Source organism: Rhinolophus sinicus, chromosome 18 (genome assembly GCF_057876585.1).
Source record: "Rhinolophus sinicus isolate RSI-liver-muscle chromosome 18, RSI-T2T, whole genome shotgun sequence".
Classification (NCBI taxonomy): Eukaryota; Metazoa; Chordata; class Mammalia; order Chiroptera; family Rhinolophidae; genus Rhinolophus; species Rhinolophus sinicus.
Genome location: NC_142518.1, coordinates 27,098,521 through 27,121,686, shown reverse-complemented (window position 1 = coordinate 27,121,686; position 23,166 = coordinate 27,098,521). Strand labels below are relative to the sequence as shown.

The 23,166-nt window shown below is 35.8% G+C and overlaps 1 protein-coding gene across 1 annotated transcript in view; it reads right to left on the bottom strand.

Annotated features, from left to right (window-relative positions):
* The window catches only part of CFAP47 (cilia and flagella associated protein 47), a 372,118-nt gene that overhangs the window by 232,461 nt on the left and 116,491 nt on the right, over positions 1-23,166 (bottom strand). Inside the window, exons 26-29 of the mRNA XM_088794865.1 lie at positions 19,765-19,977; positions 7,962-8,062; positions 4,390-4,512; positions 3,005-3,233 (exon numbers count right to left, since the gene is read on the bottom strand). Of these exons, the coding sequence (XP_088650991.1) occupies positions 3,005-3,233; positions 4,390-4,512; positions 7,962-8,062; positions 19,765-19,977 (666 nt within the window). The remainder of the gene's footprint in view (positions 1-3,004; positions 3,234-4,389; positions 4,513-7,961; positions 8,063-19,764; positions 19,978-23,166) is intronic.

The following is a 23,166-nucleotide window of genomic DNA, read 5'->3' as shown; positions in this document are numbered from 1 at the left end:
GATGAGTCATTAAGTTGGAACTATCAGAAGATAAATGGAAGAGGAAAACTGTAGAAAACTATGAGAATGAAGGGTAACTTCCTGTTCAGGATAATAAATTAAGCATACGTGCTTTTCCTCTCTCCATTTCAAAACATACCTGAAATGTCAGAAAGGTTGGAGAAAGGGAATAAACCTATCACAAGACTGAAATTGGGAAAAGGAGCATTATTATATTAGAAACTTTGAAGAATATCTATAAGACAGAGAATGGATGGAATTGTACTGAGGAATAAATCAAAATGGACTACATAGCAGTAGGCTACAGGGGGAAAGGAAGCCATTTTCCCTAAAGGACTATAAGAGAGGTGCCAAGTGTAGAATCAGCAGATACAGAGGGAGAAAGCGACCTGTGGTACAGTAATTATGATGATTACTATACATGGAAGACATATTTGAGAAGGCATGCATTCAACACAAAAACAGGATGCTATTATCACAGAAAAAGACAGAAGGAAGGAAAGAAAGGAGGGAGGAGAAGAGGAGACAGAGAATAGATCGGGAGGGAAGGAAAAAATAGAGAAACACAGAGTTCTTACAAAACAAAAATGTACATACTAATTTAAAATTGTTATAGAAGACTGAAAGAGGAAGTGAAGATCTACTAGTATAAGAAAGCAGAAGTAGAAAAAGATGAAAACCAAGACGTAATTGAGAGTGATATAAAAGATCAGACATGCAGATACACCGTCATTCTAAAATGAGATTAAGGAAGAAAAAACAGAGAAAACAGAGAAATAGCAGAAAAAAAATACAGGAAAGAACAGTTAAAAGATGAGTTTTCTAAATGAAAGGGCCCACTGAATGTCAACTATATTAAATGATATAAGAAACCCCATGCTCAGATTTTATTTCAATAAATCACAGAATACATTAGCAGAGAAATGGGAACCATAAAATAATTCTGAGAGAATGAACACAGTACTCACAAAAGATGACATCAGTCTTATTAAAAACACTGAATGATTCCAGATGATGGAGCAATATAAGAGACACTGAGGAGGGAATTCAAGAATTGACAATAATACATGATGTTGGAAGTTATCTTCTTAGCCTGAGAGTCCGTGAGCCAAAGATTCCAAATTAAGAACTGGCACTGAATAACACTGTTACTTGGACAAAGTTTATCTTTAGTCAAAGTTGTTTCGCTGTGGGCAGCTTCCTTCCCAGGGCTGGGGAGGCCCCCATATTCCTCTAGAACTGTCCTTCCCCAGATAGCACCCCATGACTTAGGCTGTTTCTCATTTACGTATCAAAATAACAAAGTACTGGAATCCATCAGGTAACAACCAGACTGACAATGTAACTCATTAGTGGGAGTAAAATGAAACACACACCAGAAAATCACCCAAAATTAGAAGAGATTTTAAGAAGCTTGTATTATTTGATCCAGTGACCCCACCTCTGAAAACCTTCCTCTGTAACATCCAGAAATGTCTGTTACCATTTATAAACAGATATGTTTAATCTTGCTATAATTTACATTAAGAAAATATAGAAAAAAGTAACATAAGTAAATACCCAACAATTAATGTAAATAGGCAAGTAAATAATCAGTGAATGCAATAACATATTATACAACAAATTAGCAATCATTATGATAAAAATATAGAAAATTAAAATTAAAATCAAAGGCTCTATAAAAAAACAACAAAAATGAGAATGCTTAATAGCAAAAATTCTGGGATGTAGCTAATGTGGAATAAAGAGATAAATTTATAGACCTAAAAATAATTAAGCATACAATTTAAATTTAAAGGAAAAGTAAATTATAAACAAAACAGCATTAAATAATTTAGAAAATATAGAAACAGACAAATTAATCCAAGAACTTGTTATATTAGAAATAAAAGTAAAGTGTTGTTATCTATAATCAAGAGAAAATAAAATTGTAAACAAGGAAAAAATTATAAATACAAACAGTATTAGTAGTCACAATGGTTAAATAATGAATTTTAAATGCCCGATCAATGATCTGCACCAAAATGAAATCATTACAATTTACTCAAAATAGGTAAAATTTTCAGTAGAACAAACACCAAAACAGGGAACTGAAAAGTTCTAACAATAACTTTCCTCAAAAATTCCCCGGAGTCAGAAGATTTCATGACCAAGCTGGTAAATTTTCAGGGTATCTACCACATTAATTTTCTCTGACTACAGACAAAGATGAGCTATTAGCCAATTTATTCTATCAAGCTGATATTGTCCTATTAATTTAAAAAACTGGAAAAGTTAACTTATAGGAATAACATGTAACCTAGCTCACTCTTGAAAATAGATGTAAAAATTCTAATATAGCCCTTCTAGCTAGAGATTAGCATTCGCCCCATGTGTTAGCAAGTTCCCCAGGAGAACTGGAAAGAAAGGAGACAGAGAAGCTCTAATGAACACTATACCACCAACGCTGTAATAAGGGAGATGCCTAACTTCCTGTTTAAATTAACAACAGCATTAAGTGGCTTGACATAACCAATGCAATTTAATTATTTTAGACATGCTGAGTAATACAACAACACATGAAATAGTGAAGTAAATGTATTGTCAAAGAGAAGATAGTGTCAAAGAAACTGTTCACTAATACTACTGTCTACTGGATGATACCCTAGATCTAGGGTTGATATTTCTTTTATTTATAGAGAGCTATGGCATTTCCACTTTTTCAAGTTTAAAAGGGCTTTTCCTACCCACAGTTTACCCTTCGTACTTGACAAACGAGGAAACTGAGGTTCAGAGATTTTCAGTACCTGCCTAAAATCGCTGGATGCTTAGAGAAAATGAAATAGTGCGCCTATACTAAAGAAATGTACATTTGCATCTTTTTGCTTTTCTTATTAGCCTCCTCATAATTTATCAGTTTAGAATAAATTATTTAATATTGTATTTCACTTTGAACAATCCCAATAAATAGATATTTTAATATATAATACAAAGCAAGGGATTTAGAGAAACATGTAACTGTTACCTTCTTATAGTCTCTGGAATAGAGAGAGAATGGGGTCCTTCCGACCAGCCGAAGAGGGTGAACCAAGTCTGAGCAGCATTTACAGCTTTTTGAAATAAGTCATATGCCTTCGTTCCTTCTTCAGGAAAAAACTGCTCATTTTTCTCCTGTTTTACCATTGATCTAACACCTTCTTGCTTTGACGTTTCACTTTTGCCCAAATTCAATTTTTCAGGTATTATTTCCGTTCCTAAAATTCACATTTTTTTGTAAAAAGGGTTATTTGACCATAGAGTAAAATATTCTGTCAGCTACTGCTATTTGTAGGTAGAGACATACAGCGCATTGCACAAATTATTCTATGCTCTCAAAGAAATTGAGTCAATTTACTGTTACCTTAAAGAAAATAATAGATTTATTTTCAAATACTCACTAGAAATACTTTAGAAATAAATGAATTTCAATTTTTAAAAAATCTTAAATTTTCTTCTTGCCATAATGGTATGTGAAAACTGTCCCCAAATGGAACCTTTCATTTCCAATGATATATGTAAAATAGTTTAATAATTCTTTAGCTTTACTTGTTAGAATTGCATCTTAGCTGAAAAACTTACAGAAACAAAACATTGGCTTCAGATTCAAAATGGCTTTCGACCCAAGTGAAGCATTGCAATACAAAACATTTTTGAATTAGAGAAATTTTCAAGAACATAAAATGATTTTATCCTTTTTTCCCCAAAAAAATATCTGCTTATGTAGGGGAACAAGCACAACTCATTTAAAAACCTCGCAATATTTAATTTGGTTTGGTCCATTCAATAAAAAGAAAATTTTCAATACTACTCATACCCAGAGAAAGGAATATCTGAACAGTTAACTGCAAATAATACTCTCAAATTCACATATTTATCTGTGTTCATCTCTTTCTAAGACAGGCAACATTGGATCCAGTTAGATAATTAGGAGACAAACCCCTAGTTTGGCAGTTCCCAAACTGTGGACTGACGGAATCTGGGATGTCACAGCAAATTCAGAGGGACCCTGTAGGATATTTCACATTTGAGTTAAATATAACTACAATATCTGCTGGCTATCACATGAACTACTATTGTTAGGTTTTTGGACCAAACCACTTGCTAAAGGGAACTGCTTAGGACATATTTTGGCCTAGAGGAAAAGTACTGAGATACTACACATTCTGGGAACGAAAAACATTAGAGACTCTCTACTTTAGATCATTTGAGAGAGCTCCCCAAACAGATGACCCACTTAAAACTAAGGACAAATTCATGTTTTCTTCATGGATTTCTTATTACTTGCAAAAACCCAAGTTTTTAATGAAATAATTTTAAACAAATCATGTTATGGACTGGGTTTCAGCAATACACTATATATTTGCCACATACCAATAAATAAACTCTTTGCAGGCTCAGCATTGCTATATTTAGAAGGACCAAGAGAGGATGATCCAGCTTTTCGGGAGGGAAACGAAATATTCTTTCCAGTCTTGACAAGGCTGCCATCCTTATCTGCAAATGACACATTGGATCATAGTAGGTCAATGATCTACAAGAGTATCGAACAAGCATTTGTAAATTCACTATTAAATTATTGCACCTGAATTTCATATATAAAAATCTATATAATAAATGTGTGTGTATACAGAGGGTGCCAAAAAATGTATATAATATACATTTTAAGAAAGGAAAACAGTATTAAAGTTGTAATACTCAATATATACCGATAACAAAAGATGAACACAAGTCACGTTTGACTTCTGCAATTACAAGAGGTGCTCAAAGTGGTTACCATCAGTGTAATTTTAATGCAGTTTTTTCCTTTCTTAAAATGTATATACCTTTTTTTGGCACCCTCTGTATATACACATACTGTGTTTCCCCGAAAATAAGACCTAGCCAGACAATCAGCTCTAATGCGTCTTTTGGAGCAAAAATTAATATAAGACCGGTCTTAAACAAGATGTAATTCTGTTCAGGAAAGCATGGCCTGTACAGTTAGAAAGATCTAATTTGAAAACTTGGCACCACAGCGCCTGAGCTGTTAGACCATGGGTATCTTATACAAGTTGTCTGAAACACATGTTTTTATCCATAAAATGAAACCAAAGGTTCTAAAAGCTCATGATTTTGCTGTAAGGACAATTTTATGAGCAATAACACATATAAATATGGTGGTATATACTAAGTTTCTTCCAATCTTTCAGTAAAAAGCCATTTAGAATTTGCCAGAGAACCTTTACCCAGTTGGTGTGCATGGCTCCAGAATGTTACGCCACTATAGACTTCACAGAAGTGAGTCTTTGGGAATTCAATGATAGAATGGTTCATTGTGAATGCATTAGGTAGGATCTTTTCAATTTACCACCAAACTGTAAAACGTTCCTACGTAGTTGAATACAAACCCACATCTGTACCCTTCAAATAAAGTTACTCATATAATGATTTTTTATTTGGCACCTTAGCTATAACAGGTAAATCACACGGCTTTACTTTTGGATATATTTAATATGTTTTAAGATTTCACCTTTATTGATCATAATATACCCTAGAGCCGGTAGCTACTATACTAAGTATGTAGCCTCTGAGGTCTCACAAATTTGGTTAGAATCCCCTGTGACAAGCTGCTCAACATTTCTATGACTCAGTTTCTTAGTCTGTAAAGTGAGATCAATAAGAATATCAAACTCGGGGTTGTTGAAAGGATGAAATGAAATAAATTATGAGGCGCCTAGCAGAGCACCAAATGCCTGGAAAGCACTAAGTATATATTATAAATTATTATTATACATATTTCTGAAGACCTTTTAGAATATTTAAGAATCATGATGTCTTTCTATAGTAATATTTACCCAAATGGATGCATTATTTTCAACCCATATATTTCATACTCAATTATCATTCAAACATAAAAACTTTATTCATTTTTCTCCTTTTAAAGAGACAGCAATATTTTGTATAGTACCTTCTCATTTTCTGGGAGGATATTGTGAAAAATATAAAAGAGTGATAAAGCAATAATAACAACAGTGATAATAGCAATAATAATGAAACAATAATAACACCATTTTCCAGGTATTTACGGTCTGTGAGTCCTCACAAAAGCCTTTTGAAATAGATAAACAGGCATTGTTAGCACCCCGCTACACCCCACCAGGCACATTCTGTTTAATAACAAATGTCTGAGGAGCTGAGAATTAAAGATAAAATCATATGGCAAAATGGTGAGGTTGAAACACAAAATAGAATTTCCACCCCATTCTGTGACTCTTCATCCATTGTTCTTTCTATTGTGTATTATTGGAAATCACCACCCACCCTATCCACTATATTAAAAAATAATTAAAAAATAACACCAGGATTAGTCAGGAAAATCTTTTAAATTTTGAGAATGTGTGTAAAATTTGTAATACATATATATGCTCAGAAGGAACAGTCAGAGAGGTGAGAAGAGACCCAGGGAAGTATTGTATGTGGAAGCCCAGAAAGTATGATGAAAGTGTTGGGGGGAAGAGAGGCAGTGGGGGAGAGAGACAGTGAGAGAGTACAGTCAACAGTATAAACTGCTGCTGAGTAGTGCAGGTACAGCATACAACGAAAGAATGCTTCTTCCTCACCCGACATTTTTTTCTGGTTAAAGGGAGCCCTAAAAGCCTGGTTTCCTTTGGTATTTTTCTTCGTCTCTCTAAAAAACTAAGTGATTTATCTGGTTGGTAAGTTTGGGAAGAGCAAATCAGGCATGCCTGGCCTGAATCCACCCTCTTTTCCTCTTTGGGAATGAACCTGTCCACTGAGAGAATACTGTCTCCTGTCCTCCCTGTTGCAAACCTCCCCAAAGCAGCTAAGAGGGAGGCAGAAGCTGAAGGGCAAGAGTAAGCCAGGTTAATTGATTAAGCAAGGTCCCTGGCGAATGGAATTCAGATAAAGAAATGGCCTAAGTCAGGAGAGAGTCTTGTCTCCCAGCTTTGGGACAGGAGAGACAATGGGTTCCATTGCATGCTTGGTATTTGGAAGTTCAGAGTATTCCTGCCTGATGGTCTATTTCTTCTGAAAAGTCAGAGAAAAGGTCATCCTCTGAGCCTGAGGCAGAACATGACTGAATAGGTTTCATAGGTGTGGTAAACATGTGACGAAGCAAATGGAGAATGAGAAAATTCGTTAAAAACACAGAAAAGAACTCCGACACAGCACTGAAACTTAAGGCTATGACAGTCTATACAGATGGAATTTTTCCTACTCTCCATCCTTTCTCCTCCTCTGAAGACTGACTCCATCAATCATCCTCTTCTGTCTTGTATTTCACATTTCTCCCTGCTTAGTAGCTCCTCTTCAGTTTTTCTTAGCTTCTCTCACCATTTTCCCTGCAGCAACTCCCAGTAGGTCTACTGTCCCCTCTCCTTCCCACTTAACTCATCTCACATCCCAACAATTGCTCCCTTTCTAAATCACTGATCCTCAAAAACCACAGAAGGCCCCTCCTGTTACAGAACAAAGGGCACAGTGGGGCAGCGCCATCCCTACACTGCCTGCCTTGTCTCCCATCACACCCCCATACTGTTACTATACTGCCGTTCCCCAAATCATTCTGTCCAAGATAGTCATTTGTCAAGCTCTCCACAAATGTAATCTCTTCTATAAAGACATGGCAGACCCCCAACATCAGCATTAACCTCTGCACCACCCCAACATTCCCAATATTTCAATTCACTCATACACCAAACTCTTCATTCCACCTTGTTTGTATGAGTGTATTTATGCACCTTTCACTGGACTGTCAACTTCTGGATTTAAGAGACACTGCCATATTCTACTCTCAATACTAAACATGGCTCCTGACAATGACAGGAGTTTAATCAACATATGTTAATTTTAAAGTCATTTTACTTCTAGATGACAGCCTTGGATAACAAGAACATGTACAGTTTTGAAAGTTAGAGAGAAAATAGTCATATACCACTTACCATTCCTTAAAACAATATCTTGCTTATCATGATGAAGTGCCATATAAGGGTAAATAGTAAGAATGCAGTTGTCTGCTGCTGCAATAACTGGAAGTGAAAACCTAAAAGTGAAAACATTGCCTTTCAATAAAATAAAATTTTCAGATGCAGTAAATATAATACAATAAAATATTTTTTTAAGTATCCAGGATGCCTGTAAGGATCAAGACATGATTTATTCATCATTTTTCTTTCCACCTACTTTGTTTTTCTTAACCACCTACTGTATCTACTTTAATAGTTTAAGAATATTTACCTTTAAAGCTTTTAACAGAGATGGTCAATTTCACTGTCAAGTGTGCTCCAGAACACAGCTTGTAAGTACACAGACTTATAACCAGATTCAGGAAATTTTACAGTTGATGGAACCTCAGAGTTAATTTATGCACCTTCTTCTTCTATAGCATCCCTGACAAAAGGTATCTAACCTCAGATGACACTATTCTGGAAACACTACTAGGGTGACAGTCATGACTCAGAAACGACCCATTTCATATCTGGAGAGCTGTAACTTCAGACATTCTGTTTCAGAGCAAACGGAACAAAATCAACAGTCTAATCCTTATTACATTCCTTCAAATATTTAAACACAGCATATCTTCTCTAAGGCTTCTCTTCGGATTCTCAACATTTAGAACGGTCAAGGGTTTTTTCAACTGCGAGGTCGCCAAATATTTCACACACCATCTAACTTTTTTAGATGACCTTTTGTTTTGTGTTTGTCCTCCTTTAAATGTGTCTAAGAACTGAAAGCAATTACTATGAAAGTTATTCAACCAATAGAGAGTAGTACTATTACCTTCTACAACTCACATATATTCTATTTTATGAAAGCATTGTGCAATTGTCTTATCTTTCTACTAGCAACAAAACACTCTTAGATTATATTGAGCCTAACTTATGTGACTACTTTGTCCTAGTACTACTGACTTTTTAATAGAAGCACTATATTTAATATCTGTACCACTAGCACATTGCCTTACTGGTTTTAGTTCTGCACTGCAGTAGTGCATCAAGATAATTTTAGTCTTCAATCAGCCATGTACACACACACGCATATATATATATATATATATATATATATATATATATATATATATGCCATACACCATATATCTTTCTCAACATCCAAACAGCTATTATTATCTTAGTCCTATTTGATCATTCTCTACACTACTGGATTCTAGAAATGAAGGAACTACATGCTAGAGAAGGTAAAATCAACAAAAAAATCTAAATTAGAAAAAAAAAAGTAAGTCAAGTAAGAATGTATATGTCTACAGCAGATAATAACCAATAAAATGCAAATTATATCTTTACAAACCATAACTTTGATATTGAATGGCATGGTGACCACACATAGTTCATTAAACAAGGTGTGAAAAGTCGCATCATTCATCTCTCTGATCCTTAGTTGGTGGATAATTGATACTCCACTTACACATCTCTAATTCTTTCCCCATCAATAGTGAAGATTAAGAGACTCTTATGTCTCATCACTTTAGGAATGATATTTGAAGCTTCTATGTTAAATCTGTGTGATAAATGGCCTGGTAATTACTCTATATTATCACTTTGCAATAGTGTATGAAGTACAGTGATGGCCTGTCAACACTATGTCAAACACCATGAGAAATATTATATTATTTATATCTTTCTCATCTTAATTAAGGTTCTCCTCTTATCTACACTATTTATAGGCAGATCTTACATTCTAAAAGCAGCCCTGTTAAACATGGTTTTAATTCACAGAGAGTTGAGCAGAGCAAGAAGAGGCAGGGCTACAGGGTGTGGTTTTTGGAAGCTTGTCTCTTTAGTGTGTCCCAACTTTTCTTCATAAGGCAGCTAAAATATTATAAAATTATGTGTTGCGAAAACTGGCAGTGGCTATGAATGGTTAAAGAAGAGCTTACAGCTAACACTATTCTGGATTAATCACCTAGATTCCTATTTATAGGACTGAATAAAGTGATAAATGGGAGGAGAATAAAATATCTGAGTCAGCCCTTTGAAAATGTTTTTCACTTTAAAACCCACTACCCACCATCACCATCAAAGACAAGTGCTTGTCGCTATCCATATAGTATTTAAATAAAGACTTACAAATAATGAAATGACTTTGGATGACGGTATTTGCTTTAGTATTACACAAAACAAACATCCTTGAGCAACCTTTCCAAAATTGCTTATCCACACCTATTCACGTTTCCCATCTCAATCATTGCTAGCAAAATAATTCACATGTAACTTCATTTACACACAAAAAGGGTTAACTGATATGTTTATTTAAATACCGAATGCTCACTACAGATAGTACTTTTATGTTAGTTAGGTCAATTGATAGGACTCAATCTGGTGCTGTAATGTGTATTTGTAACCATCAAGGTCATCCATGATGTGGTGAGACAAAAGAATCTCTCCATCACAAGTGAGGACATCAAATGTCATTTTGTTAATCTGTAATAAAGTTGCAGAGTTTGGATTTATTTATTTATAAGAGATCAAAACAGACTGAAAAGATTATTGATGATAATGTGATTGTCACTTATTTGATTTTCAATATCCTTTCTTGAGTGGAGGGAAAAGGAGTCAAGTTGCAGCAGCTCTTCTGGGCATTGCAGGAACCTGCAATATGTTACCTGCAGCCCATCAAGACACTGCTATTTCTGAACATTAATAATTCTAGCAAATATGTGCTGTTTACCAATTTAGTAACCTTAAAAACATTTGAGGTTGATCTAAATGCGCATAAATCCATAGAAGTATGCTTCACCTGTGAATGTATTTCACTGATTTGCAAAGGTAAGGGCAGAGAATTCTTCTTCAAACACATGAGAGATCCATAGATATTCATCAAATATAGAAATATGTTCGTTTAGCAAATATTTTAAATATATATCAATTCTTTTTACAAGAATCATCTCATTTTTAGTCTGCTCAACAATCTGAAAACAATCCTGCAACTGATGTAAACTATTTTTTAGATCTCAAAATCACTCTTTAGGGGCTACTTTCACAATTTGAAATCATTAACATTGATTAAAATATATCAATATATTTTATTTTCAATTCAGTGTTCATGTGGAAAACTACTATAGCTGTCAGCACAGTTTAAAATAGGGTCTCCAGGAAAGAACTGTGGCAGCCGACCGCATGGGCATGTGACTTCTAGGGACTGTGAGGCCCAGCCATCAGGCAGGTGCCTGCAACCACTCAGGGAGAGACAAAGGGTACACTGGGACTTCCTCTAAAATGAAACATCTCTAAGCACGGTTCAATATTTGCTAAATGAACATATATTTCTCCAACCAATTATCACTGGCTCCAAAGAGATTGGGGGTAAAGAAGAAAAAGGAGGAAAAGAGAGAAACTACATCATCTATGATTAACTTTTCTTTCTTCAACCTGCATAGTGTTAAATGCAGTATGATTTTAATAATCTCAGAAGACATGGTAAATAGCATCTTGGAAGTGTCTGAGCTTTTGCAATTTCTACACAAATTTTAAACACCACCATTTTGCTACAAGTGAATGGTGAGCAAATCATAATTATGAATATTTTTCTGGTTATAGTTTACTATAATATACTGGTATTATATGTTTGGATTAAATATAAATAAACATTCTACTTTATAGTAGAGACTGTACTACAATCCTGTGATTTGGTTTAACAGATCCACTATGAAAATAATGTTCTTCATAGAATGAAGGTGCCATTCGTTAGAAGCAGCCTTCCACGAGACTAGGTCGAGGAATAAGAAACAGATGATTGTATCAGAACAAAGCATGGCCGCTTAGAAATTCTACTCCCCCATCACTGCCTATTCTATCTATATATACAAGACCAAAAAAGTTGGAAAAATACATGGTGCTATGCATAACCCAGCCCCCCAAACCACGACAGACAAGGTTTCCCATGCAATATTCCAACACTGAGTATTTCTAATAAATGTTTATTGAAATATTCTTGAGATTGCCCATAGCCTGACTTTCAGCAATAATGATGCTAAAATTCTAGATTGCTCATTGTCAATGGGCAGCAGATGGTGCTAAGAATGGAGTCTCCAAAAGATGAATAAGTCTAAATAACTGCTCTTTTTACCATAAAAGGAAATTTGAATACCTCAAAAGTTGCTTCTCGCTATGTGGTAATATCCCTTACATACTTATTTTAAATATCTAAATAACCCAGAAAGGCACATAAAGAACAGATACAACTTACACTAGAGTTACTAAGGTCACATTGCCAACCTACATGCTTTAATGCTCCATGTGGTTGGACTCTGGATCTGATTCATTCTCTAGTCTTCCTTATGTGATGCAGTTTCTTACCTTTCAAAAACAGTAAGATATCTCGAAGAGGCATGCTAAAAACACTTTTAAAAATACTAGAAACAGACCCAAAGTTGCCAGGCATACCCTACACAAGGATCGAATTGTGCACTGAGTAAAACAATAATTAGGATCAGCTTTCACTATCCCTCATTTCCTTTTTATTGGATTGAATGTTTTTAAAAAATAAGGCTGCAATTTAAATGATTGTCCTATTATTTTAATGAGAGTAAGCATAACAAGTTTTATTATGCATCAAAAATGTTTTTGAACCCATAACAAGGTTGATAAAATGCTACTGTATATACAAAAATGTTGTTTTAAGCACTAAATCTGCTTGCTTTTCCTTTCCCTCACTTTAATTCACACTCTTATGTTTCAAATTTACCAATGAAGAGTGAACACGTGAAACCCCAGGCACTTCACCCTCAACCCCAATAAAGGCAGAACCGCACGCAGGCTCTCCCGCATTCTCTCGCTCACTCTCTGTCTCTCTCTATACTGGTCACCTCACTGTGTGGACCCACGCTTGCCATTGACCCTTCAGGACTTGTCATTAGTAAACCTTGTTTTTTCAAAATTCCCTGATGGTTGTTTTTGAGGCACATTTTGCAATCCTAACAAAACCCACAAGGGCCAGTCCAGCCACAACAATGGCTCTGAAAGAAGAAATGTCTGTAAGGGCTCTGCCGTAAGTACTATGCCCCAGTGAGTACCCCCGGCATTTCTAGGCAATAGCATCACTACCTATAGTCTGACACCACCCCAAACCAAATAGTACAGGATCCTTTCAATTGTGGCTATGACAGCATCAACCCTTTAGTTACTAGGTCTAGAGTGGGTCCAAGGTCCAGAAGGAGTGTTTGAGGCAGATCAGGCACCAGGTATGAGCACTTAGGACAGTGGCTGGTTATCAACTAGCAAGGAAATATTTCAAGATTGTATCCACTGGCAAGGACGTACCACTGTGTGCCAGCCAATCAGCAGCTCTGATTTTAGTTCAACCTCCCCTACCAAACATCCTTGTACTGCTCTTACTATGCACTTCCAACTGGTCATTTAGAACATAATGTGTGGTTTCATTTGCATTAATACATCAAAATCTTCATATTCATGGTGGATTATATACCACATGACATAACGAAACTTAAAGATAATTTCATTCAGTTTACTTACTAAACTGACCATGTTACAGCAATAAAATCCTAGGACTTGAAAAGGTAAAGGGAAGCAAAGTTGTGTGATAGAGATAATGCGACATGATCTCAAATCTAGGTTCTTTCACTCAACAGCTGGATGGGGGTCCAAAAGATCAAAACACTGTAGTACTTCAAGTTCCTCTGCTGTAAATTTGGAATTATACTTTACAATGTAGATCTCTTAAACAGATTAAGTTAGATAATGTACTAGCAAACTAAACCAAACTTACTCTAAAAGAGAGATGGGTATACAATCTAAGGATTCTCACAGGAACCCCATTTTCTAGTGGTAATGTTATTTCCTGCCAAATATTTACCAGTGGCCCACTGTTTAATCCCTCCTGATGACATTTGCCCTGATTCAGTCTTGAAGGTCCAGTGTTTTACCAATTTTACTGTGCATCTGAATCACCTGAGCAGTGTTTTAAAATACAGATGCTGCTGATTCCTCAGACTAGAAATTCTATGTTTCCAACAAGCTCAACGTCTTCCCAGACTAACAAAGCATCAAATGGGAACCTGTAGGACATACAAATGTGCAGATCCCACTGAAGACGTACTAAACCATAACTCTGGAGGTACAGCCCAAGCTGTAACCAGCACTGCAGGTGAGTCAGATGCAGGGTAAAGTTTGAGAGCAACTGTTGAGCGCCAGGGTTCTCAACTCTGAGCTCCCATTCGAATCATGTGGGGAGCTTTTTAAATCTGCAATGCCTAAGTCACCTTCCAGACAAATTATATCACAGTCTATGAAGGCTGGACTGAGGCCATATGTACTTTTTTAAACTCCCCAGGTGATTTCAGTGTCCAGGCACGAGAGCCACAGCTCTAAAGGGAAAAAAAAGCAGCTGATATCTGAATAGCACCTACCCACATCTATCTAGTTGATAAATGAGTCATTTGGATTTCTTTCATTTGGCTTCAATTTTAATTTTCAATTACTTGTGTTAGCTCTCTTATAAAACAGTTGATTTTTTTCATTTGCTCTAAAGTTATTCAAATTAAATTTGGGTACTAAAACCTAGGGAAGATAGAATTAGTTTTGAGTATAATGGATATGTGTTAAGTACTTGTGGGATTTTAAAAAAAAAAAACTATATGAAGAAAAAAATGTATGGAGGACCTCAGAGTTCTGACATACCACAATTCTAACTATGAACTCTCAACTCGTGTTGGCTGTTTTAACCATGAGGCATGGCTAACTCATGTTAACCTCCTGGTTACCTGGAACATGCAGTTGAAATCAACCCTTGATTCCACAAAACCCTGTGTTTGGGTTTAATCATAGGAAAACATTAAGCTGGTTTTGGCACTCTTAGGATTTCTATGAAGTTAATCACCCAAAGCCATAACTTTCATTCTTTGCAAGATCTAGTAAAGTACCAGACAGTGAACTTGTAAAACAAGAACAAGTGACAACACTTCATTCTCATAATGACAAGTTCCCTCAGGATATAACGTTCCCTTCTCCTCAACCTACAGTGGAAATCATGATGCAAAATAGGGGATTACAACATTCTGGCACCTCTTAATCTATTTGATCTCTGTATAAATTCCCAGATAATATACATCTGCAAACATAAGAACAAATTTCAATTCTGAAGCATAATATAAATGATTTGGAGATTATCCGAAGCAATTTCACCCCCATGATAACAGAATTCCTGCCCCTACATTGTTACCTCATATACCAAAAATAAAAATAAGGGAAGTCAGGAAGAAAACAGCTGAATTGATGAGGACATAAGATAATAAGGTAACCTAGAATAGGGGTTGATGATTCGTAACAGCAATGAAAGGAATTATATTTTCTATTGCATTCTTTGACTTCCTCAAAAGCCATTCTTAATATCACTTAAACTATTTTATAAACAGACACAAAAATCCCTCATAAAACCATAAACTTCTAAAACAAGACATATTGCATTTCAATAAACATATGCTTGTTTAATTTTTTGTACGAAAAGAAAATACATATTTTAATTTTATAAGGAATATGTGTTTTCCACTTTGAAATTTTATTGATTTGAAACATGTACTTTCAAAGGAACATTTTAGCAGTTGCTTTGATACTGGATTTCAATTTATTACATTGATTTGAAGCCTTGTGCCAACACTATTATTTTAAAATACCTAAAAAGAGTTGTACATATGTAAAATACCTAAAAGAGTGGTATAATAATAAATTTAAGTAAAAATCATCTTCTGTAGAGTTTACTGATGGTAGTTGTAACACAGACTCTTCCAGTAAAACTGTAAACATTCATTTATTTATGTTATAACCATGGAGACAATTTATGAGTTTCTGTGTCATCAATAAATTAATATTATCAATAAAAATAAATACTATGCCAGTTTTTATTGGGTATGCTTTAATTACTACCATTACTATACATCAAACATGGAATTGTGTGTGTGTGTGTGTGTGTGTGTGTGTGTGTTTGTTGAGAGAGAGAGAGAGACAGACTTGAAAAGCAGCAGGAAAATATACCATTTCTTTTACTTATTCTTTGCAAAGTTTATATATGACATATGACAGTGTTACTCTCAAAAAAGTACACGTACAATAAAAATTTCTACATGATTCTCTACAATCTAAGTGGTGTTAAAACAAGGTGACTACTAAGGAAATAATCTTTGGAAATGGAAATTTCATTGAAACTCTTGGCTCCTCCACTTAATATCCGAGTGAACTTGGACAAGTTTTATCACATTGTGGGCCTCAGATACTTTTTCTGTAAAATAGAGATGAAGATCTAAAAGCATCCACATTCCTGGCTGTTGTGTGGATCCCATGATATTTTGCCTAGGACCTAGGACCTGACCCGTATAATTAATAACCGCTGACCTCCTGCTTCCTGTATTTATCCAAGCTTTGATTTCCACAATGAAATGCCGGTGCTCCTTCTATGTTGAACTCATGGATACTTCAGCAGAGCATGTCAGACTCTCCTAACCTGCTACTGCTGCAATTTTAGCATCATCTCTCAGTTCTGCCTTGCCAATAACCATCAAAACACAAACGCCAAAATTATCCTCCAAACATGAGGCTGCTTCATCCTCCAAACCTATCACATGTTTTTACCACTTGTAATACTCTACCCACATCACCACCCCTTCCATGGATATATACAACCTCCATCCCCAGATTTCCTGGGAATTTGGGGAAAAGACAAGCAGGGTGTACACCCTCTGAACTGAGGGCACATGAGTGGACAGAGGACCATTATCAGTGGCAGCAGACATACGAGCAGGAACAATAGCAGCTATAATTTTAAGTGTTTGGTCAGTTGAACCAATCCAAGTATGACCAAGTCTAAAGAAGGAAGCAAAATTCAATGCCAAGCATGTTAGCCACCCCAGGGGAGCCACAGTATGAAATGGTCTTATATAAGAAAAGGAAAGCAAAGCATGAAGAAATGAGTGTTTTATTTTTTACTGTACTTCAATATGAACACACCGGGAGCAATAAAAGGCTTCAATTCAGGACAAACACTGGCAAGCGTAATTTGTCCTTTGAGATTTAATTCAGGAGCCTATGTAGCCATCCCCGATTTCCCCAGCACCCAGGATATTATTAGTAACTCCTTTTGTGTTACATTTTCTATTTGCCTCTGTTGACACCAAAGAGTACATAAAAAACTTAATTTAGAGTCTCCCTTGCTGACTACCCTGACCTCCATCAAGGAAGGGCCCCTTTCTATTTCATCTTTGCTTATTCAAACTCTTGGGCAGAGCACACAAGGATTACCTACAAGAATAACAAATGGATGAAAAGCAAAGAAAGAGCCAAACTTATTTCCAAGAAAAATTCTGAGGCGAAAGGGAAGCTCTGGAGGAATTTCTTGCTGGAAGATCTTATTTATCACAATGGGATTAGAGGTGGAATGCCCAGAGAGAGAAAGGCAAGGACAGCTTTGGAGTGTTGAGAAGAGAAGGAAGATGGTCATACACACTAGAAACTAGAAAAGGAGTTAACAAGACATCAGGAAAAGAATTTGCCAGTATTATGGTTCCAGAGAGTGCTCAGGATTTGGCTCCTTGTTAATCTGGGTGCACGAAAAAGCCTTTTGTGGCCCATCTATGATTTTCAAACTTTCTAAATTAGTTCCGATAGCTCTACTTTATGCCAAGCCTCCTGAGGGTTGAAAAGGAGTTTAGTGGAAAGTAAGGTAAGAAGGGCGGTGTAATTCAGGTAAGAGCAAACAAGTCTGGAGGCTAAAAGGAATCACACAACAACAAAAAGGAAAGACAAGAAAATCATCAAATACAGCACCCTCCTCCTTCTAGGAACTGTTTTCAGGTCTTCTTACCAGTCCATTTGCTAACCAAACCTCACTGCACTGGTGAAGTCTGTTTGTGCTCCCCTTAGAGGCAGTAATACCCCTGTTCCAGTGACAGGATAGGTAGATAGACAGACAGGAGAAGGAGAAGGAGAGACCTAGCCCCAGTTAGGAGGCCACTTGCTGCAGCTCCTACTTGGGTCCAGACCCCTTGCAGCTGCCCTCACTTAGGGCACGGATGCTTTACTGGGCCAGCAGGATTCCAGGCCGACACATACCCCTAAATCAAAGCGATGTGTTGTTAGAAGTCAGAGAAGGGAGGAAGACATCGCGCTTATCAGAGTATACATCCTGCTTCTCAGGACCCTTTTAGTGAGCTTCTCAAACAAATCCTGAAAAGAAAATTGACAGAAACTGCCTTGAGAACCAAAAGGGAGGACTGGGCACTCAGCAGAAGAGGAAGAAATAAAGAGAAGGGAGAGGGGGATGCAATTCTACCTATAGAGATAAAAATCCTCACACAATGTAAAGAGAGGCCTTTACAATCCCTCTCTTGGGATTGGTCCGTTCCACATCTTGGAGTGTATCCGCCTTTACTAATAAACTTACTACCCTATACCTGCACAAAAACGCTGTCTCTCGACTGAATTCTTTCCCTTGAGAAGACAAGAGCCAAGGCACAGCATCACAACCCAGTTAACACTAGAAGCCATCCAGTTCATCTATTTCCTTCCACACCCTGTTAATGTGGTCTGAGACTTCATTACCTTTACGATATTCATGGATACGTTACTCATGATTTTTACTGGTGAGTTCCAAGGTGGTCCTTACGTAGTACTTTGGGCAGAGTGTGACTTTATGGACTAGAGCAAAGGAAAGTTCAATTTTAATGGATAAGGTTAGTAATGTACAGAATGTCTCCCAGGACAGAGTCACAGAACTCAGTGCTTCATAGGAGCCAAAAGTAACGCCATTAAATTGTTCTAAAATGTCAACAAAAGATGGACTATTAGCATCAAGAGAAAAATGGGCATTTGAGAGGTTTAACAGATTTTATGCATCAGGGTCTACAAGAAAGAGACATGCCAGCTGGAGTTCAGGAGAACTCCATGCACGACATTCTGGATACAGCCATACTTCAGTTTGGATGCAACATTCCAGCAGCATCTGTTTCTCTCCTGTCTCATTCCTAACACATCAATCAATCCTCTGACTAGGAATAAAGATACTACACAGTAATAACCTCACTAAAAGTTAATAAATTATCACCTAGAATCAACATACTGACATTAATCTTTAGTGTACAATTTACTCTATGCTGCTTCTCACTATAAACATTTTTAACAAACTTTATTGCTCTACGCATTAGCCTTCTGTCACTTGGTGAGTGAAATCATCTCAGGGTATAAAAGTGGAATTTCTGGTCCTAAGAGGTAAGAAATCCAAAAAAACATTGTTTCAGAAAGATGTATTTGAATTTCTCTGAGACTGTTAAGGCAACATGTAACAAAATCATACTGTTTGGAAACTCGTTGTGCTGATGTTTCTGATTTTCATTTAATACGTATTTAGCACTTCCTTGGGACCAATTCCTGCCCAATTACTCAATAAGCATTAACTCAATGAAATTCTCATGATCGCAGATAAGATCAGTTATCTCCATTTAACAGATGAGGAAACTGAGAGCCTCAGAAGATTCAGTAACTTCATCAAAGTTAACTGAGCCAGGATTCAAACCCACACTGCCTGGATCCAGTGTGGGTTAGGCTGGTGACTACTATTATGCTGTTTCTCATCAGAGCAACAATGCATTTGGAACTTTAAGAAAATCTTTATATCCAAAGTCATTATTTCAGATGTCTCTCCTTTAACATTTTACAATAGTGCAAAATATAAACCTTTTTATTCTTCGCTGTCAGATACAGAAGAACCTACATTAAAATATCTTACCTGTTACCTATGTCATCACAGAAAATTACACTGGTAAAAAATGACACAGGTTTAGATGATTTGAAACCGATGCGGCAGGAGAGCTCAGCGTTAATTCCCCTGGGAGAGCCTGGGATGGCTCTGCCTCCTGGAAACGTCACAGAAAAAAATTGCATGACCTCGCTACCATCAGGAAATCTTGCCGATGGACTCTTCACGGATAACACTGCATTGCTGTTTAAAATTTAAAAACAAAAATATTTAGCTCAAAATACATGCAAGTAACTGGCTTTAAATGTGTTTTCCTCTGTTTTTTGGAACAATAGAAAAAGTAAAACAACAAGTGTTTACAATAATATGCCCAATTATTAAAGACATCATCTCATTTTTCTCCACTGGATATATGGTTGTGCCCCATTATTCCTAATACTATTTAGTTGGGCTTCTCTCTTTTTGTTCCTCATCAACTTCTTTGTGTTCATGTCCATTGTATCAGTTTTTTCAAAGAACCACCTGTTAATTTCAGTGAGCCTATGGTCTATATATTTGTTTTCTGTCCTTCAACTTCTATTCTTTTTCATTTTATCTTCCCTCTACATTTCTTTGGTTTAATCTACTTCAAATCATTTTTTTGTCTAATATCAGTATTTAAAAATATTTATTTCCATCTAAGTACCATTTTTGCTGCATTTCATAAGTTTATTTACTTATTTATTTTTTGCTTAACCACTGGAATTTTGGTGTTTATTTAATACAACAGATGCAGTTAACTTTAACAAACATGCAGGCCTGTTTGTCTAACAAAAACAATAGAAGTCACAGTGGCTGTTTTAAGTTGAGTCTTCAATTCTAATATTCAAACACTGCTTACAGTATTTGATTGTATTATACGTGATTCTCAATGAATGTTTTCATGTTTTGATATATAGTATTTTAAGTCTTTATTTGCAGAATTCAATAAGATATATTCTCTGACTCTATAAAAGTGTGTTTTTTTTAACATTTCCAAATGTATGGGAGATCTTGTTAATATTTGCTTAATTGATTTTTAGTTTAGCATTATTATCAAAGTATATATTCTATGTGATATCAACTCTTTAAAATTTGTTAAACCTGAACTATAGAATGATACACTTTCAGTTTTTGTAAATATCCCAGGTATGATTGAGAAAAACTTGTACTCTAATTTCAAGGTTTGGTATTTTGTAATACTATTTGAAGATTATTTTAGTATTTTTAATAATATAGTATCAAGTAAGTGAAGCTTTTAAATATCTTGCTCAAATCCTCCTTATCCATACAAATGTTTTTGTCTTCTGGACTCATCAATAATTGAGATATGTTTTGAAATATCCTAAGTAATGAAGGACTAGTCAATTTTCTTGTTATTTTAATTTGGGAGTTATATATTTTAAAACTAATTGCACACAGAATTTTAGAATTCCTATAGTTTCCAGGTGAGCTGCATCGTTTATAATTATTTAATGACTTTTCTATATTAAAAATATGTTTTACCACTTAAAGGTTACCACACCTGAAATTAATACTGCTATCCAGCTTTCTTCTGGTTATGCTGATATCCTTTTTTCTTTTTTCAAAATTAGTTTCAGGTGTACAAAACAACATAACGATTAGACATTTACACACCTCACAAAGTGATGACCCCCCCCCCAAGTCTAATACCCATCTGACATTGTACATAGCTATGACAATACCATTGACATACGCTGATATATCTTTTGGTAAGATTTTACTTTGCTGATTTTCAATTGAGTGGTTTGGTTCCCCGGAGGACCTGTAGCAATGCATGGAGACATTTTTCTTCTGTTACAACTAGGGAGCTGTGCTATTGGGGAGAGACCAGGGAGGTTGCTAAACATCCTACAATGTTGGATAGCCTCCAACAGAAAAGAATTATCCTCCTCAAAATGGCAACAGTACTGAAGTTGAGAAACCCTACTTTCCTTCAATCTTTCTTTGTCCTTATGTTTCATATATACTCCTTTTAATAGGCAATTTAATTTTTTTCTTATTTACTATAACATTCTTTTAACTAGAGTAATTTATTTACATTTTATTGTATTACCCAACTATTTAGAGATTTTGCCACCATTTTTGTTTTAGTTTTCTTTTACTTTTTAAAGTATGAGTCTTTTTCTCTTACCAAGTTAACTGAGGTTTTGTTTCTCTACCGCTAGTCGCTTGTTTGTTTATACAATCTTAGGTTTAGTGGATGCCCTTACATTTTTACCACATACACTTTTAAACAAAAATTTCTCAGTTATATTTGGTTAATTTTCAAATATATATTATATAATCCCATGTTAATTACTAAGTTTTTATAATGCTATCTTTTAAAAATACATTATTTATATTCTGTATCTGATAATTCCAATCTCTGAATTATTTAAGAGTCTAAATCTCAAGATGGTTTTTTGTGCTGACTAAATTATAGAGTCTTTCCTCCATGTGAATTTTGTGATGCCTGATACTGCGCTCATGTACCGTTGGTAGAAATATGTGGAAATTGAAATAGGGGCCCAAATGGAGGATGGCTTCATTTAGAGAAGAGGTTCACGAGGTGTGGTCCATGGCTCGGCAGCATCAGTATCATCTGGAAACTTATTAGAAGTACAAATGATTATATCTCATTCCAGGCTTCCTGAACCATAAATTCTGGGAATGGGACCCAACAACCTGTTTTAAAAAGTGATCTAATGTGTACTAAAGTTTCAGAACCACTGAGATGGAGAAGATTTGCTCGCTTCTGCTGATAGATAGAAGGACTTACTCATATGGAACCATTTTAGCCTCTTCCATTGTTCCTAGATTAATCCAGGAATCTGAGATTAAATTTTCCTACCTTGAAGTTGTCCTGAGATTGAAGAACAAGCCTGTATTCGGCATGGTATTACAGCTCACCACTCCTCCTCTGCTTTCAGCTTATAAGTATGTATTTTTTTGGTTTGATTTGATTTGAGCCCTTTGGAGGCCTACCATACTTCTCAGAAGCCCATCAATTAAATAAACACACACACACACACACACACAATCTACCTGTTTTGCAGTGTGAGGGCACACAACGTACCGTGTTTCCCCGAAAATAAGACCTAACCGGAAAATAAGCCCTAGCATGATTTTTCAGGAGGCCATCCCCTGAACATAAGCCCTAATGTATCTTTTGGAGCAAGAATTAATACAAGACCCGGTCTTATTTTCGGGGAAACACGGTATGTAGACCAATATAGTACTGGGGTTTGGGCTGTTTATAATTTTATTTTTTTATGAAAACATGCATTCAATTAAGTGTATGCACGAGTTAGGCAAAATTCCAAGATGGCCCCCAAGAGTCCTGTCTCTTCATGTACAAACGCTGTATAATTCCCAACCCTTGGGTGGCAGGACCTATGAATGTGATGAGAT